The following is a 16,359-nucleotide window of genomic DNA, read 5'->3' on the forward strand; positions in this document are numbered from 1 at the left end:
ATGGGAAGTTGGGATACGGGGCCAGCTCTGACCGACTCCACACTTTGTGTTTTCAGCCAGTAACTCAATTAGATAATAACACGGACAGAGTGCTGCCGACTTGCAAACCTCAGAGACATCATGGGTTTGGTTCCCAACCACCTCACTAGAGCGAACGTCGCAACGAAGAGAGTCAAACGAACGTTCTGGGGTCCCAGTGCACATAGAAGTTATGTTTCCCCTACACCGTCGCCTATTAAGTGCACAGTAGCCCTGTGTCTACAAAAATGTACGTCTCTTACTTAAGGAAATACTTTGTTGCTACAAAATGCTGTCATCTGAGATTTCAGAGAGTCATAAGCACCGACTGCTAAGCACTGACCACAGATCACCACGACAAATATAATAATAACGAGAAGTATGAAATATCGCAAGAATTACCAGAACGTAACGCGGGGCCACAGGATAAGCAAATGCTGTTGGAAAAGTGGTGCCCACAGGGGCGCCTGGGTGGCTCAGTCGATTGGGCGTCCGACTTAAGCTCAGGTCATGATCTCATAGCTCGTGAGCTCGAGCCCCACATTGGGCTCTGTGCTGACAGCTCAGAGCCTGGAGCCTGCTTCGGATTCTGTGTCTCCCTCTCTCTCTGCCCCTCCCCTACTCGTGTACTCTTTATCTCTCAAAGATAAATAAACATTAAAAAATTAGGGGTGCCTGAGTGGCTCAGTCGGTTGAGCGTCTGACCGGCTCAGGTCATGATCTCGCGGTCCGTGAGTTCGAGCCCCGCGTCGGGCTCTGGGCTGACAGCTCGGAGCCTGGAGCCTGCTTCCGATCCTGTGTCTCCCTCTCTCTCTGCCCCTCCCCACTCTCACTTGGTCTCACTCTGTCTCTCAAAAATAAATAAATGTAAAAAAAAAAATTAAAAAAAAAAAAAACCATTAAAAAATTAAAAAAAAAAAAAGAAAAAGAAAAGTGGTGCCCACAGACCTGCTAAACACAGGCTGGCCGTGAACCTTCAACTTGTAAAAGATACAGTATCTGTGAAGCTTAATAAAGCGAGGTGCAACGAAATGGAACATGCCTGTTAAGACACGGGACCCAGCCCTCTGCATATTACTTTTTATTAAATTGTCACAGCGACCGTGACAGGCTCGATACTGTTCACGATGCTCCAATCCCTTCCCGCGACAGAATTCAACACCCACACGCTTTGCCAAGTGATAGGAGTCTGCAGGATACGTCGCCCTGCCCCACTGAACTTGGCCGTGTGACGAGCTTCGGAACAACGGGCTGTCGGCGAACGTGATGGGAGTAGAGACTTCAACCGCGCTTGCAAAGTTGGCCTTGGCCTCTTCTGCCGAGACCAGAGCGCATCCCCAGCACCCACGGGCCCCAGAATGAGACGCTGGGTGGACCTACACCTCCGAACACAGCCTGAAGTCCCCCCAGACAGCCCTCAGGCCTTTGAATGAGAAAAAAAGACTGTCGTCGTAAGTCGGTGAGATTTGGGGGGCTGTTTCCTGTAGGGCATTGCTGTAGCAGCAACTCACAATTACAGTCACTCCAGGAGGAGGGCACTGTATCATTGTCCCCATTTTGCTGCGGAGGAAACTGAGGCTCAGAGAGGCCCCAGGTCACGATGCCACCGGAGCCACCGTGGAGGACGGATAAGTGTGTGGTACGTGCCTCCTGGAACAGAGGGGCCGAAAATGTCTCCGCGTTGGCGGCCTCCAGGTTCTCTCCGGGGGGATATAGGGCTGGGAGGTGAGACCCTGCCCCTTTTGCTCTGGGTGGTGAAAGGCAGCCGCAAACCAGCCTGGGCACCCCGCTCAGGTCTACACCGCTCAGGTCAGGACACGTTAGCCCGGGGAAGCAGCAAATGGTCAGCACGGCTCAATCTCATTCTCGTTGGAGCTCACCTTGACCCACTCCCTCACCCCAGCCCCAGACCCCCGTTGCCCAGTCAGGAGGGGTCCCCTCCCCTTCTCCCTCTGTCCCAGAGGCTCTCCTTCCTCCACGGTGGGGGCCGAGCCCCAGGTCAGGCCCCCAGCCAAGCTCTATGACTCAGTTTCCCCATCAAGTCCCAGGTACCCTATTCTGAGAGGGTCTCAGCAGACTCCAGCCCCTCCCCTGTCATTTAGCTGGAGAAGGTTGAGCGGCCACTGCCCTGCCGCTGTCGTGGAGCCGTGAGCCTGGCTCCAGGGGCCCCCCTCCTACCTTGAGCACCTTGAGGGCCCTCCAGTACACGGACTTGTTCCTCCACTTCCTGTAATCCAGGGGGTTGAGGGCCCGGGCCAGGATCTGAGCCGTGGTCTCCTGATAGAGGAGAAGCGGCCGGTACTCTTCGCCTGGGTGTGCAAGGGGGAGTGTGCGGCTGGCTCAGCTTCTAGAAACCCCGCTCCCCTCCCCACTTCTTTACCCCCACCCCCGCCGGGCACGGAGACCAGACTCACTGTAGTCGTAGCTGTTGGAAGACACTGGTTCCACCTCAGAGTCTGAGAGCATCTCTGTAGGAGAGAGGGGTGTTTCGCGCGAGCCGGCCAGGGAGCCCGGACGCTCTCCGCCACCATTCCAGCGCGGGACAGCCCCGGCACAGGGCAGTGTCCAGGGCCCAAGTGTCCAGGCCCTCTGGAGCTCGGATTTCTCAGAATCCCTACGCACGCCCAGGATTCTTACCGAGTGAGAAAGTCTAACTCAAAAAACATCTTCAAATGTAACGTAAGGGCGTTGGAAGAGGTAATTCAAACATTTGCTGACTTCAGTTTGGGACCTTCCAGAACTTGGAACCCATCCCATGTTTCTCTGTCAGTCTGGAACTTTCCTTGGAAGTCCTCTGAGCCCGGCAAAGAGGGGCCTAAAATCAAAATGGTCTTTCTCAAGTGAGGAGTCACGGCCAGCCCTAGTTCTGCCTCCGTGTGACCTTAAGGGCCCTCTCCGGGCTTCATTTCTCCCTCTTCCTCCAGCCTGATGGGCTACGATGGGTCTGGAAGACGGCACAGGGGTGATGTGTGCTGAAATCGGAAGGCTCAGTTGCCACCAGGGAGGAGAGGAAAAATCATGGCAGACTTCCGGCACCCGTGTGTTGTTCAAGGGTCGGCTGCGCGTGCGTGTATGCACGTGTGTGTGCACGTATTTGCGTACGTGGGTGTTACGCGCGTATTTGTGTATGTGGCAGCGTCACTGGATGTGAGCCGTGACGGCTCTTGGATGTCGCCCTGGAAAGAGCACGGAGCAGGAGGGACTCGAGAACCTGGACAGGCAGCTGGGGGAGAGGCCTCACCGGCACCGGTGAAAGCGTGGAGGCGGGACCTTGGTGAGAACGGGTAGAAAAAGTACACAGAGGAGCTGGACGATGACATTGGCCTCCAGAGATCTAAGGGCGCAGCGAAGGGCACAGAGGGTGCCAGCCCCCGCCGGCCTCTCTCGGGAGCTCGACCCAGACCCTTACCTGGGGTGCCTGGCATGGAATAGACCAGGGACCTCCTCCGCTGCCATCGGTATAGCCAGGTGCAGACAACCACGGTAAGCACATAGAACACGTACAAGCCTAGGTAGCCTGCGGACAAGGGCGCGGGCCGTCACCAAGTGGCATCCTGGCCACGGGCCCAGAGCAAAGGGCTGTCAGCTCCCCTGGTGCCTGGTGCTGCTGGTCTGTGCCAACCTAGCCCCGCGCCCACAGGGAAACGGCAATTTCCTGGAGCCCCCACCCCACCACTCTGCTCTCCTTGGCCCACCTCCCCTTCCTGCCCCCCACGGTCTGGAAATCAAAGAGGAGACGCCCGACACAGACAGTGGCCTTCGGGACCTGAGTCGAGCGCTAAGGGCGGGTGTCCTGCTCTGCGCCCTGGGAAGCGGGAGCCCCAAGACCGCAGCCCCCGAGCTCCGGCTGTGCCGGGTTTGGCCAGCAGGGGGCCCACCAGCAAATCAGCAGGTGGCAGGAGAGGGTCTGCGGTACTCTGGTACTCTTCCAGGCTCCCTCCCCGTGGTGCCCTGTCTCTGGTGGGGCGGGGCGGGGCGGGACCCTCTGTGACTTGTCGCTCTCGCCCTTGGTGGCACCAGGACTAGACCTCCAGTCCTCACTAGGTTCCAGCTAGCATGCCCTGCCCTTTCCGGGGCTCCTACTGTGCTGATCCCCAGATGTCTCTGCATCTCAGCGCCCCTCGTGGGTTTCTGTAACCCTTTATAAATTGTGCCTCCACCCGCGTCACCTGAGTCAGGAGTGGAACGCGTGCGCAGCAAGGACCCCGACGGCCACCGTCAGCACCCTGGCTCTATTGCTTGTTAAAATGTGACATCGTGAAGGTCTGCAACACCACCCCAGTCTCCGCCCTGCCCCCTTTGGTTATCTGAACCGTATGTTCCTTTTTTTTTTTTTTTTTTTTGTTCCGGCCAGCTTGAGTAGGGTTTCCCCTCACTTGGGAACCCAGAGGGACGCTGTGCCCCACTGGCCTGCCACCTGCCAGCCCTGGGTGATGGATGAGCCACCCAGCCCCGCGGCTGCTCACCCAGGGCCCATGCGAGCGTGACTCTGCCCAGGTAGAGCGCGGTGAAGGTCAGGAACACGGCCACCATGTAGAAAACGATGTCCCGGAGGAAGGGCCTGGAGGCGGCCGTGAAGGGGCGCAAGATGGCAATGCCACCGGCCACCACGGTGGTCACCAGCACACCCGCACCTGGGGGAGAGGACGGCGTGCTCAGCCCGCCCTGCACCCGCTCCCGCTGCCCCACCCCCCCAGCCGGGCCACTCTTACCAAACAGAGCCCCCAGGGCCAGGCCGGCGGTGCGCGGATCCGAGAAAGCCACCAGGGCGCTGAAGATATCAGGTGCACCGTTCCCAAAGGCCAGGAAGGTGACGCCATGGGGGGGTGTGCGTCAAGGGGACACAGACCAGGGTCCCCGGCCCGGCCGGGCCTGTCCTGGGCCACGAGCCACACCGCCCTGTCTCCCAGCCACCCCTCGGACTGCCCTCCCTCCCTCCCTCCGGGGTGCAGGCCCTGGACAAAAGGATACTGCCACATTGTGAGAAAGCTTGAGCAAGGTGCAAATGGCTGACAGGTTCGGGCAGAAACTGCGGAGAGAAAGGCACCAGTGTGGGCCTCCCCGGCGGGTGGTCCCTGCCCACCTCCTTCTCCTAAACATGGGGTCACCCGAATGCCAACGCCCCCCCCGGGGGCTCTGTTCCCATCTAGAAGCAGGTCCGTGAGCCCAAGGCCAAACTCACAACTTTGCGGCGGTGACTCCCAGAATCAGAAACAGGTACAGCAGCCAAACAGCCTGGAGGGGCGCCGGAGAGGGGAGGGAGGGTTAAGTCCGGCCCGGGCCGCCACCGGCCCCTCTCACCAGCTCCCCGGGGCAGGGCCTCACATAGAGGGTGACGGCCAGAGGGAGCAGGTTGGGTGGGAGGCCACAGAAGATGCCCTCGAGGTAGTTGAGGTAACCCCCTTCGCTGCGGCAGTCAGGGTTGGTCCTGATGAAGTCACAGCGGTCAGAGACGTTGAGGCCACACACCTCACGACACTGCAGGAAGGGGCGGGCGGAAAGGGGGGGGAGGGGGGGGACATGTCAGGGGTAGACGCCCTGAGGGCAGCCGGACCGGGACCATCCCAGAAGCTGAAGACAAGCTCCTTCAGCCCGACCCCTAACCGCCCCCCCCCCCCACTGCCAACCGCATACTTTAATTTTTTCAAATAAACTTGTGTTTGAAATTAACACAAGTAAGTCACGAATACGTATTGGTTTCCAAACACAAATATGTACGGATTTCTAAATCCCCCATTCTCGTCCCTACACGCCACAATCCCCCCTCTTCCCAAAGGCCCCACCACCGTTAGTTTCCCAAGTAACCTTACAGGCATAATGACCTTGTATATACATCCTAGTACACAGTTTGTCTTGTTCTACAGAAACGGATCCGTCTTCAATCTCTTCTTCTTACAATGTGCTATTATCACCTCACATACATGCCGTGTGTTAATATATCGGTACACATTACAACGGAGAAGCGGATAGAAGTCAAAGCGTTCTGAGTAATGGCTATAAGGCAGGCACTAGGCCAGGAGCTTAAAATGTATCTCAATTAACCTGCCCCACAATCTTTCAAGGAGAGCCCTATTATCGTGCCCGGTGCACAGATAAGGACACGAAGGCAGTGTCCTGGGGTCCACTCAGTGGGAATCCAGTCGGTTTGAGCCTCTAGAACCCTGTCCTTAACCATCACACTCCCCCTAGATTCCCTGCCGATACATTTCAATTCTTTAATTTTCAAGTAGGCTTCATGCCCAGGGCGGAGCCCAACGCAGGGCTTGAACTCACCACCCTGAGACTGAGAGTCAGCACGCTTAATCGACTGCACCACCCAGGTGCCTCTCCCTGGCACTCTGTTTAACATCAACGGAGGAGTATTTTATACTCTGAAGGATACACAGGGGAGGTAACATTTCCCTACTGGCAGGCCTATGGGTGTGTCTGATTTTTCAATATTGCCAACAATAAACTTCCTTGCATGTGACTCTCTGAGTGCATGTGAAAAGATTTTGAAAGACAGAATTCTAGAAGTAAAAGGGCTGAGTCAGAGTGTATCATAGTCTGGGTTCCTCCAGAAGCAACCGGGACACAAGGATTTATAAGTATTTGGGAGAAAAAAAATTTTTTTATGAAAAAAAAAAAGTATTTGGGAGCTGTATGGAATACAACTACCAAAATGAGGTGGTGGGGAAGGAAAAGAAAGCTACCAGTGAGCCTGGGCTGGGGCCACGCCCACCTTGGACTAGTAATCCCGCTGGGACCACGCCCACCTTGGACTAGTAATCCTGCGGGCAAGGGAGCTGGGGTATTTAGACACCGCCTCCTACCGGTCGCTAGCTGGCTCCCCAGCACTTCTTCCCACCATGCTTAGGGGCAGTTCCAGAAAAAGATGCTGGCAACTTGAAGTCAAGAGCAGCCCAGCAAAGAACGGTAATGCCCAAAGGATAGGGGCGGGGCCCTGCCCACGTCTCTTGCAGAGACAAAAACGTTAAACGTTCCATGGGTTTGGCCAAAATCCCCGCCCCCGACCCTACTTATTATACACACTCCCACCAGCAGTGGCAAATGGGATCCACACCAGTGCTTCTCACTAAGTCCTGTCCAGGCCAGCGCGGTAGGAATCTCCTTGTCGCTAAATTGCAAGTCCCCGATTACTTGCCAAGTGCCCTTCTCGTGCGCGAACCGTCACGTGTGTTCCTTCTTCACACTGCCAGAGAGCTCTCTGTACAATGGATATTTGCCCTTTGTCGGGTCTGCAGCCTAGGATCTCCCTCCCCCTTCTCAAACTTTTAAAAGCTCTGAGGGGCACCTGGGGGGCTCAGGTCAAGAAGTCGCAGTCCGTGAGTTCGAGCCCCGCGTCCGGCTCTGTGCCGACCGCTCGGAGCCCGGAGCCTGCTTGGGATTCTGGGTCTCTCTGGCTCTCAAAAAGGAATAAATGTTACCCCAAAGAATTAAAAAAAAAAAAAAAAAAAAAAAAAAAAGCTTTGTAAATACCGCCTCACCCCCATTAGGAGGGCTGCTATATAAAGCAAACAAACCTGGAAAATAGCAAGGATGGGGAGAAATCAGAACCCACGCGCACTGTTGGTGGGAATGGAAAACAACAGTGGGGCAGATCCCCCCAAAATTAAGAGAATTACCAGTCCAGGGAGGAAAGGCACCACGTGGTGACCACTTAACGCTGCTGTTTGGGACGTATGAAAGCTGTTAGGACAATAAATCCTAAGAGTTCTCATCATGAGGGGGAAAAATATATATATATCTTTTTCTTTTTCATCTATATGAGAGGAGAGATGTTAACTAAGCTTCCTGTCCTCGCTTCACATAACTCGTGATGCCGGACGCCTTCAACGGCGGCAGTGCCGGATGTCCGTTCTATCTCAATAAAACTGGGAAAAAACCAGATCGGGTAAATCCGCTTCCGGGTATATGCCGAAAAGAACAGAAACCCAGGTCTCAGAGAGAGACGAGCACGCCCACGTTCCTCGGCACTATTCACAAACCGCCCAAAGGTGTAGAAGCGACCCCGGGGGTCCCGGAGGGATGAACGGACGAGGAGGTGTGGCATATCCATGTGGTGGCCTAGGGCTCTGCCTTCAGAAGGAGGGAAATGCCGCCGCCACCGCACGAGGGACGGGCCGCATGGGGACCCTAAGGGACGGCGCTGTGCTCGGTGCAATGAAGCTAGTCACCGACAAGACAAACGCTCTTCAGCTCTGTTTATCGGAGGTGCGTGGACCAGTCCAATTCGTAGAGACAGAAAGCAGACGGGGGGAGGGGGGGGAGGTTGGGGGAGGGGGAGATGGGGAGGGGACAGATGGGGGTGCGGCGGCCGCATTACAGTGAAAAGACGGTGACCTTGAGGTTATGTATGTTGCACCGTAATTTAAAGAGAAACCACGTAGTCAAATCGCGCCTCCACCCCCTCCAGCCCTCGCCGAACTCCCACCGACCTCCGACTGGGGGAGGGGAGATTTCGGGTCTCTGAGCCCTCTGGCCACGGCCCCACCCCTGCTGGCTGGCTCTCACTCGAGGCAACTGCTGTATCAACTGCGCATGTCCTCCCTGGGGGCCGCTGCACCGCGGGCTTCTGTCTCCGCGTTCATCCACAGTCATCCTCCAATTCTTGGGTTCCCCAGATGCTTCCTCCAGGAAGCCTTCCCTGACTACCTCCAGCCTAGGGCGGATCCCCCCAGTTATAAATTCTCATCACCCCAGGTGTTCCCCCCCCCCTGCCAAGCACCTATGTGTTCTGAAGTCCCCAGCGATTCGCAGGCTCACACACTTGTTAAGTGCCCACCTCACCACCAAAGTCTTGCACAGTGCCCAGCACACAGTAGGTCCTCAGCAACTGTTTTGCCACACGCTGTGCCGGGCACCATCGCACTCGGTCTTCGTGACAGACCTGGGAGGTTGGTACAATTGTCTCCATTTGATACATGAGAAAACAGAGGCACAGAGAGGCAAAGTGATTGTCCAAGGGCGGTTTCGAACTCAGCTCTTTCCAAAAGTGACTAGTTGAAGCTCCTGGGGAACCAATCCGGTGGGGCAGGGGTAGCCTCCCCTTCCAGCCCGCACCCCCTCCCCGCTCCTTGCCCTCAGGGTCAGCCAGAGAGACAGGCCCAGCCCCCGCTTGTCTTCATTTCCCTGACATCAGAGCGAGCCAGCAAGGCGGGCCCCCCACATCAGCCTCCAGAATCACATTCTTCTACAGCGTGCCTGCCCCCCATCCCAAGGAAGTCATGCCCTCCCCTAAAGCCCAGCAGCACCCGTCCCCAGCTCTCTGCCCTGGGGTGGCAAATTCACGGTGGCACTGCTCTGAGTCTGGGGTGGACTTTTCGGTTCCTCCCCATTCCCTGAGTCACTAAGGACACCCAGGGGAGTATTTGGCCCTCTCCTGGCTCTGGCTTCCCCTCCCTGACCCTCAGCACCCTCATCTATGGCAGAGATGTGTCCCTAAATGGGGGGGTGGGGGAGGAGTTGGGGGAGAATTTGTTGAGCGTGCCTCGGTGCTGGCCTAAGTGCTCATAAACTCAGAGATTGTCTGGCACAAGCCACAAGTTATTCCGGTTTTCCTGCCCCCGAGGAGCATGCCCCGAGAGGCTGCGGTGAAGTTTATAACCGCACTAACCACAAACCACTTTCCCATCTGTAAAATGGGTATAATTACCCGTTCACCTGCCTCCGAGGGTGGGCACGAAGGTACTCTGCGGCCCTACAAAACTGGCGTGGGCGCCGAACACCCCCAGCTCTTCGGTGCAAGAGGGAGGAGTTTGTAATTCCATTCTCCCAAGGGGGAATGGCGGGGACTCCAGGGGTCACAGTGACCAGTCCCCTGCCTGCAGTCTCTCACTTGGGATCTACTGTGATCTCTCCTCTGCTCGCAGACATCAGAATGGCATGATGCAAGTTCCCGCAGCCTGTCTCAATGGCCCCCACCCTCCCTGTCTTGGAGAAGGACTTCCTGCCTCTCACTGAGACATCCGCATTTCTCTCCCTCCATGCATCCGAGTCAACAGCACCACCGTCCCCCGCCTGGAGATCTCTCTTTCTCCCACCACCTCATCCGTTGGTAGATCCCACGCAGTGTGCCCCCAACGTTTATGCCAGATCCGCCCCCCTCCGCTGCTCTCCCCGCTGCCACCCTCACTCCTCTCAATCCACTCTCCTCAGAGAAGCCAGAGAGCTCTTTTGAAGAAATAAATCAGATTCTGACAACACTCGGCTTACAACTCTCCACGGACTCCCAACTATTGTAAACAAATATCACCTCCTAGCCTCAGCCTATAAGGCCTTTTATAACCTGGCCACGGCTACCTCTCCATCCTCATCTCTTAACATTCTCCCCCTCGCTCGTCCTGTACCAGCCACTCTGGCCTCCTCACTGCTCCAGGAACATGCCAGGCTTGCTGCTGCCCCAGGGCCTTTGCACTTGCTGTCCTCTCTGTCTGGAATGCTCTTTCTTCCCCAGATGTCTGTATAAGTGACTTCCTTTTTCCATTTGGGGCTTGGCTCAGAGGTCAGTGTCTCACAGAAGCCACCTGTGACCACCCATTCGGAACTCATTGAAAATATACCCTCCTCATCACAGCTCCCGCTAACGTCTTACCACCTGAAATTTACATGTTTTACTCCTTGATCTGTCCTCCCAGAAGACTGTTCGCTCCATGAGGGCAGGGAGTTTTGTCTTTATCATTCCCTGGTATATCCCAGGGTTCAGCTGGGTACCTGCCACATAGCAGAGACGCAACAAATATTCGTTGATTGGGTGAATATACCCCCGCCGATGCCAGCTTCCTACCTGGATGTACACGTCTACCGTGGGGGTCTGCTTCACATCTGAGGCTGAAAACGGGGAGCTCATGTGGGTCCCTGTAAATGGGCCCCTGGCCCCGGACACCGTCTCCACCATCCGCAGCACAAGGAACAAACTCAGCACCCAGTGCAGATCCTTCTGTCTGCCGGTCATCGGCCCCCACGGAGCCTGGCCCGCGCTCTCCCCTTCCCCTTCCGCAGCGTTTCCCTTCCAAACAGCTGCTAGCTCCAGTGGCCTGCAGGGTGAGGTGAGAACGAGGGACAGTGTCACCAAAGAGCCCAGGCCCCAGCAGGAGGGGACTGAAAACTTTTTCAGCTGAGGAGCTGCCCTCCGTCCTGGCCCCGCCAAAGGAAAGTCAAATGTAGAAACCCACCCCCTGGATGGAGGCTCTCTGGAGGGACCCAACTCACCCGGCGGCGTGCAGGTTAGTTACGCCCTTCTTCCTAAGCCCCCAGGTAGCGTCTCCATGGAGACGCAGGCCTCTCCCACCTATGCCCACCCCCTAGCCTGAGCCGGGACCCTCAGGGCTACAAGGAGGAATCCTGGGACTCCAAGGGGATCTTAGCTCCAGGGACCAGGTGGGTGAAACAATATGGGAAGTGGGCAGCAGGGGTGGCGGCTTGGCAAGCCCTGAAAACAACGGAAACATACTCGTGGGGGTGCACTTGGCCTTTGGGCCACCGATTTGAGGACGGAGAAGCAGTGCGGTTGCAGGTCCCGCAGTGAGCTAAGCACTTATCACAGATGACCTCACTGAATTCCCAGAACTGGCCAAGAGAAGGCACTGTTATTATTTCCATTCTACGGATGAGCAAACCTGGGCACAGAGCCAGGTCTGTTTCCCCAGCCGCTGTGCCTCACCTCTCTCATCCAGCCCTCAGGACAGCGGTGGAGAGGTCACGTCCCCGCCCCTTGCACAGAGGAGGGAGCTGGGCTCTGAGGAGTTCCCTAACCTGCCCAAAGTCACATGGCAAGGAGGTCCCAAAGCCCACACAGCTCCTGGGATGGGGAAATCAAGGCCCAGAGGGAAGTGCGTTGCTCAAAATCACACAGCCTGTTAGCAGCCGAGCTGAGCTGGGTCCTAGCATCTGCCTTTTACCTCGACACCAGGGCAAAGCCAGCTTTATTTCCTCCCAAGGAAATCAAACTGGAAAGAAAACAAAACAAAACAAAAACAGGTCCTGGGCACACCGATTTCCTTCTCCTGGCTCTCCCACGTGTTATATACACGAGCATGCTTTGTTTTTGCCCTCACGAGAAGCGAAGTCCAGAAAACCACATTGGGCTTTTTTGTTTGTTTGTTTTTGTAATTCTTTATACAGATGTTTCTCAATGACCTGACCAGGCAGGAGGGGGAGGGGGAGACCCCAGAAGAAAAGAAGGGAAGAGGAGGGGGCAGAAGGGGCCCGTCCCTGCGCTCTTTTCTTACCTGGTGACTTTCCCCCTCTTCTCTTGTTTTCTGGAACTTCACTTGGCACCTACTTGGAACCGGACACCGCAAGTTTCCAATCCGGTAACGGCCACTTAACGAGCCGTGCGGCCTTGGGGAGGTCACTTCGCCTCTCTGAGCTTCTGATTCGGTATCTGCAAAATGAAGCCACATGCTGGCCCATCGGGGCACATAGTAAAAGCTCAATAAATGTCTGAATCTCTGGCGTCCCCAGCTTGAGGGTCAGGACCTCCCTCTCTTTGGACGACGGATTGCTTGTACTCATTCACAAAGAGAGCATGTATCGAGCGCCTTCTGTACGCCTGTCCGAAGCCCAACGCTCATTAGATGTGCAGTCCTGATAGGAAGAGGCGGGCACAGGAAGTTGGGCTTCAACCCCATCTGCGGCTGCACTTTCTAGGTGCGAGACTCCGGGAACATCAAAGTGTTTCCTAATCTTTGAGAAAATTGAGAAGTTGAAGTCCGGGTGCCCGGCCCTCAGGCGGTGCCCTGGCGGGCGAGGAGGCTCCGCTTACCTCTGGCCGGGCCTCGGACCCGCAAACTCCGAACCTCGATCCCGCCGGGCCTCGCGGCCTTCCCGGTCCCCGGCCGCCGGCCCGCGCAGCCGGACCTTTCGCCCCCGTGGCCGCCGACCTGGGCGCCCGGCCCGCTGCAGAGTCCTGGGCACTTCCCCGGTTCGTCCCCGCCCCGCCCCACCGTGGCCCCGCCCTCGCTGGGCCCGCCCAAGGACACGCCCCGAACGCTGGTCCCGCCCCCTCCCTTAAAGGCACAGGCCCCCGCGAGGTCCCGGGGAGGTCTCGGGGTTCCTCCCCGCCAGCCGCCCTCCTTTCTCAGTCTCCAGCCTGTCGGTTTCGCCGTAGCGGCTCCGGCGGAAGCTGAGATAAAACCTGAAGGGTAAAGAGAGCAGGAGGCCGGAGAGGGGCAGTTAGAGAATGAAATTAGGAGGTTTACTCCTAGATGCTTCTGGTAAAATCAGCGGTGGTAAGGGGCGCTCGAGAGGGTCCCAGGAGAGGCGGGTCCCGCAAATATTGCGGCTGCCCTGCCTGAAATGCCTCCGTTCGCGAGACCTCCTGATTGGGGTCAGCACTCTCTCTAGTAGCATCGCTTCTAAAAGAGGAATAAGGCAAATAAGTCAAGACAGGGGAGTCGGTGCTCTACTCCTACCCCTCCCCGATTCCCAGCCCCTGGGGAGGTTCGCGTCTTCGGCGTCTTTCCGAGGGCTGGGCGGCAGGACAGCAGGTTGGAGCTGGGGCCGACGTCCCCTCCCCCGCAGCTCCGCAGGCTCGCTCCGCCCCCCGCCCTTGCACGTCGGACGCCTCCGCCTGGCTCTCCCGGTGCCCCGGTTCACCATCACCTGCCGGAGGCGTTTGGGGCCCCTCAGCGTCCAGCCCTCGCGCCCCTTTCTGACCTCATCTTGTACCCCCCCCCACCCCGCCGCCACCCCCTCCCGCTCTGTCCCGGGGAGGGTTCCCCATTCCCTGAACACCCTGCTATTTACACGCGGCCAGCACCTCTGTTCCTTCTGAGCTCCCTTCCCCGGATGCCACGCTTCCCTTTTCCACCTGACAAAAATCTTACTCATGCGCCTGGCCCACCCTCCCCCCAGCCTCCGTCGCCCCCACCCTCCCGGGTTCCTCACCGTCAAAAAAGAGCATACCCCTGGGTCCCCACTCTGGGACACGGATGACACGGTGGCCCAGTGCATGATATCTTTGGAATCTCAGAGCGTCTGGTTTCTTTGCAACCTTTGGTAAACACACTCTAAGAGCCTCACTTTCCTTCCCTGGCAAATGAGGTTGATAATAGTACCTACCACGAGGAGTCCTTGCAAAATGAAATCCAACACTGTGTGTAAAGGCCTGGGCCTTATGCCTGGGGGCTGAGTGAGTACTCCCTCCATGGAAGGCATCGCGGCAACCATTATTTCATGAATCCTGCAATATAGGGGCTTACACACCTGATCCCTCGCCAGCTGGGAGTCTATCCGAGCAGGGTGCAGGCCAGGGGTGCCCCAGCTAGTGTCTGGGCAGGGGAATGACCGCGCCCCCTCTGTGGTCAGCTGTTCCCCAGGGCACCCGCTGCTTGGAGAAGTAGCTCCGAAATTGCTGAGTTTGGAACCAAAGTCCTCGTTCCCTAAGGGGCCCTAACTGGTACTTGATGTCCCAGCCAGCAGAAGAAACTCAGTGTCACCATCTAGGTCAGCTGTGCAAGCGGATCACTATCTCCTGGTCTCCCAGGGCTGCGGGGGTGGGGAGGGGGGGTGGGGAGGAGGAAGGGTACATGTTGAGAGACCCCAAGAAAGAGCCAAGGGAGGGAAAGACTCATGGGGGACAGAGAGGGGAGACAAATGGGGCCTGGGACACAGCGTGTGGTTTGCCCTTGCCCTGGTGGACAGTGTTCAGGGTTAAGGCCTATTTCCCAGTCTGGGAAAGGCCATTTTTTAAAAATCTTTATTTACTTTTTAAGAAAGAGAGAGAGAGCAAGAGTGCACGCATGTGCACAAGTGGGGGAGGGGCAGAGAGAGAGAGAGAAGGAGACACAGAATCCAAAGCAGGCTCCAGGCTCTGAGCTGTCGGCGCAGAGCCCAACACGGGGCTCGAACTCACAAACCGTGAGCTCATGACTGGAGCTGAAGTCAGATGCTCAACCAAGCCACCCAGGCGCCCCTGGGAAAGGCCATTTGGATATCATGAGTCATCGTAGGAGTAGCCTCAGGAATCACCCAATCCAAGTTCAAGTTCTAACTCTGCCATTTACTGGCTACTTGACCTCGGACAAATCATTTCATCTTTTTGAGGCTGAGTTTCCCCATCTGGAAAATGGGTTGGTAACAACACCTAACGGCACTCACGGGACTGTCGTGAGATTATATATGTAAAACCCATAACCCACTGCGCGGTACTCATAAGAGGTGAACACACGGAGGTTGCTGTTATTATCATCATTATCACCGTCATTATTATTGCTGAGGGTGGAAGAGCCTGACCCAGCGTCTGACACCCAGCGGGTGAAAACGTCGATGTTGAATGAGGATTTCACGCTTGCATCGGGTGTCTATAGCCGCCCTCCGCAAACAAGCACGTTTTATTATATGTCGGAGTTTCTACGGGTCAAGAATTCGGGAAGGGCCCCTCGGGTGGTACAGGAGCAGGGCTCTTCTGTGCTTGCTCGGGTGCGGTGGCTGGGCAGGGGCGGCTGGGGGCCGCCCGGACATTCCTCTTTCTTCGTGGAGTCTCGGGGCATCTCCGTGTAGATTTCTCTGCAGGAGCCGCTCTCCGGGCTTCCCTAGATAGAGCACGGCAGCCTCGGGCAGCCGGACTCCACGGATGGCACAGCCAGGGGCTGGGGCAGCTCAGGGTATGCACGTCAAGGCTCCGGGGCTCGGGGCAGCGGCCACATTGCCTTTTATGGCTGGTTGTGGAAGTGATGCTGTGTCACGGATCCCCCCAGATTCGAGAAGAAGCAGATTCTACCTCTCGGTGGGAGATACGTCAGGCTCCTCTCATAGGAAGACGGTGGGATACGTGAGCTCTCAATGTGGACTCTGCTGGGAAAGTACAATCCGCCACCGTGCCTGACTCCACGGAGGGAGGAGTCAAATGGTGCATATTTAGGTGGCGGGCCGAGCCGCGGGAGGGGAATTGTATTTTGGGGATAGGAGGAGAAAAGACCCTCAGATCCCAGTGCGTGGACAGCTGCCTGCAGCAACACGGGCAGGCTGGCCCGGGGCTCAGCGTAAACCGGATAAATAACCACAGTTTATCGCAGACTTAATTTGCACTGAGTGTTCACGTGCTTGTCACGTTTAACAGTCCTAGGGGTCGAGGCCCACAGCGATCCCCCTTGCACAGAGCAGGGAAACTGAGGTTCAGGAAATGAAGTGACCCGGGCCCAAGGCACTCCCTGGGAAGCGTCAGAGTTGGGATTTGCGCCTAGGTCTGGGGGACCTCGAATGAGTCCCCTTCACCACCCTGGGCCTGGCGTCCCCCATCACGCCAAAGGTCAGGTCAGCTCTGCCCAACACTCCGCACCCCTGTTCAGGGGGCCCGGGGCATACGGAGGGAGCTCCGGAAACAGCGCAAGTAGAAGC

The 16,359-nt window shown here is 56.9% G+C and overlaps 1 protein-coding gene across 5 annotated transcripts in view; it reads right to left on the minus strand.

Moving 5' to 3' along the window:
• Positions 1-12,941, minus strand: part of SLC8B1 (solute carrier family 8 member B1) — a 36,217-nt gene extending 23,276 nt beyond the window's left edge. For all 5 annotated transcript variants that reach the window (XM_047088095.1, XM_047088096.1, XM_047088093.1 and 2 more), the window contains exons 1-11: positions 12,785-12,941; positions 12,249-12,403; positions 10,805-11,054; positions 5,344-5,496; positions 5,201-5,253; positions 4,990-5,047; positions 4,731-4,836; positions 4,485-4,652; positions 3,428-3,535; positions 2,433-2,486; positions 2,197-2,327 (exon numbers count right to left, since the gene is read on the minus strand). In XM_047088095.1, the coding sequence (XP_046944051.1) occupies positions 2,197-2,327; positions 2,433-2,486; positions 3,428-3,535; positions 4,485-4,652; positions 4,731-4,836; positions 4,990-5,047; positions 5,201-5,253; positions 5,344-5,496; positions 10,805-10,972 (999 nt within the window). In that variant the 5' untranslated portion in view covers positions 10,973-11,054; positions 12,249-12,403; positions 12,785-12,941. The remainder of the gene's footprint in view (positions 1-2,196; positions 2,328-2,432; positions 2,487-3,427; positions 3,536-4,484; positions 4,653-4,730; positions 4,837-4,989; positions 5,048-5,200; positions 5,254-5,343; positions 5,497-10,804; positions 11,055-12,248; positions 12,404-12,784) is intronic.
• Between the last annotated feature and the right edge of the window lie 3,418 nt (positions 12,942-16,359).

Source organism: Lynx rufus, unplaced genomic scaffold, assembly GCF_022079265.1.
Source record: "Lynx rufus isolate CCGP_SWC_20201006 ecotype Redwood Valley unplaced genomic scaffold, mLynRuf1.p SCAF_24, whole genome shotgun sequence".
Classification (NCBI taxonomy): Eukaryota; Metazoa; Chordata; class Mammalia; order Carnivora; family Felidae; genus Lynx; species Lynx rufus.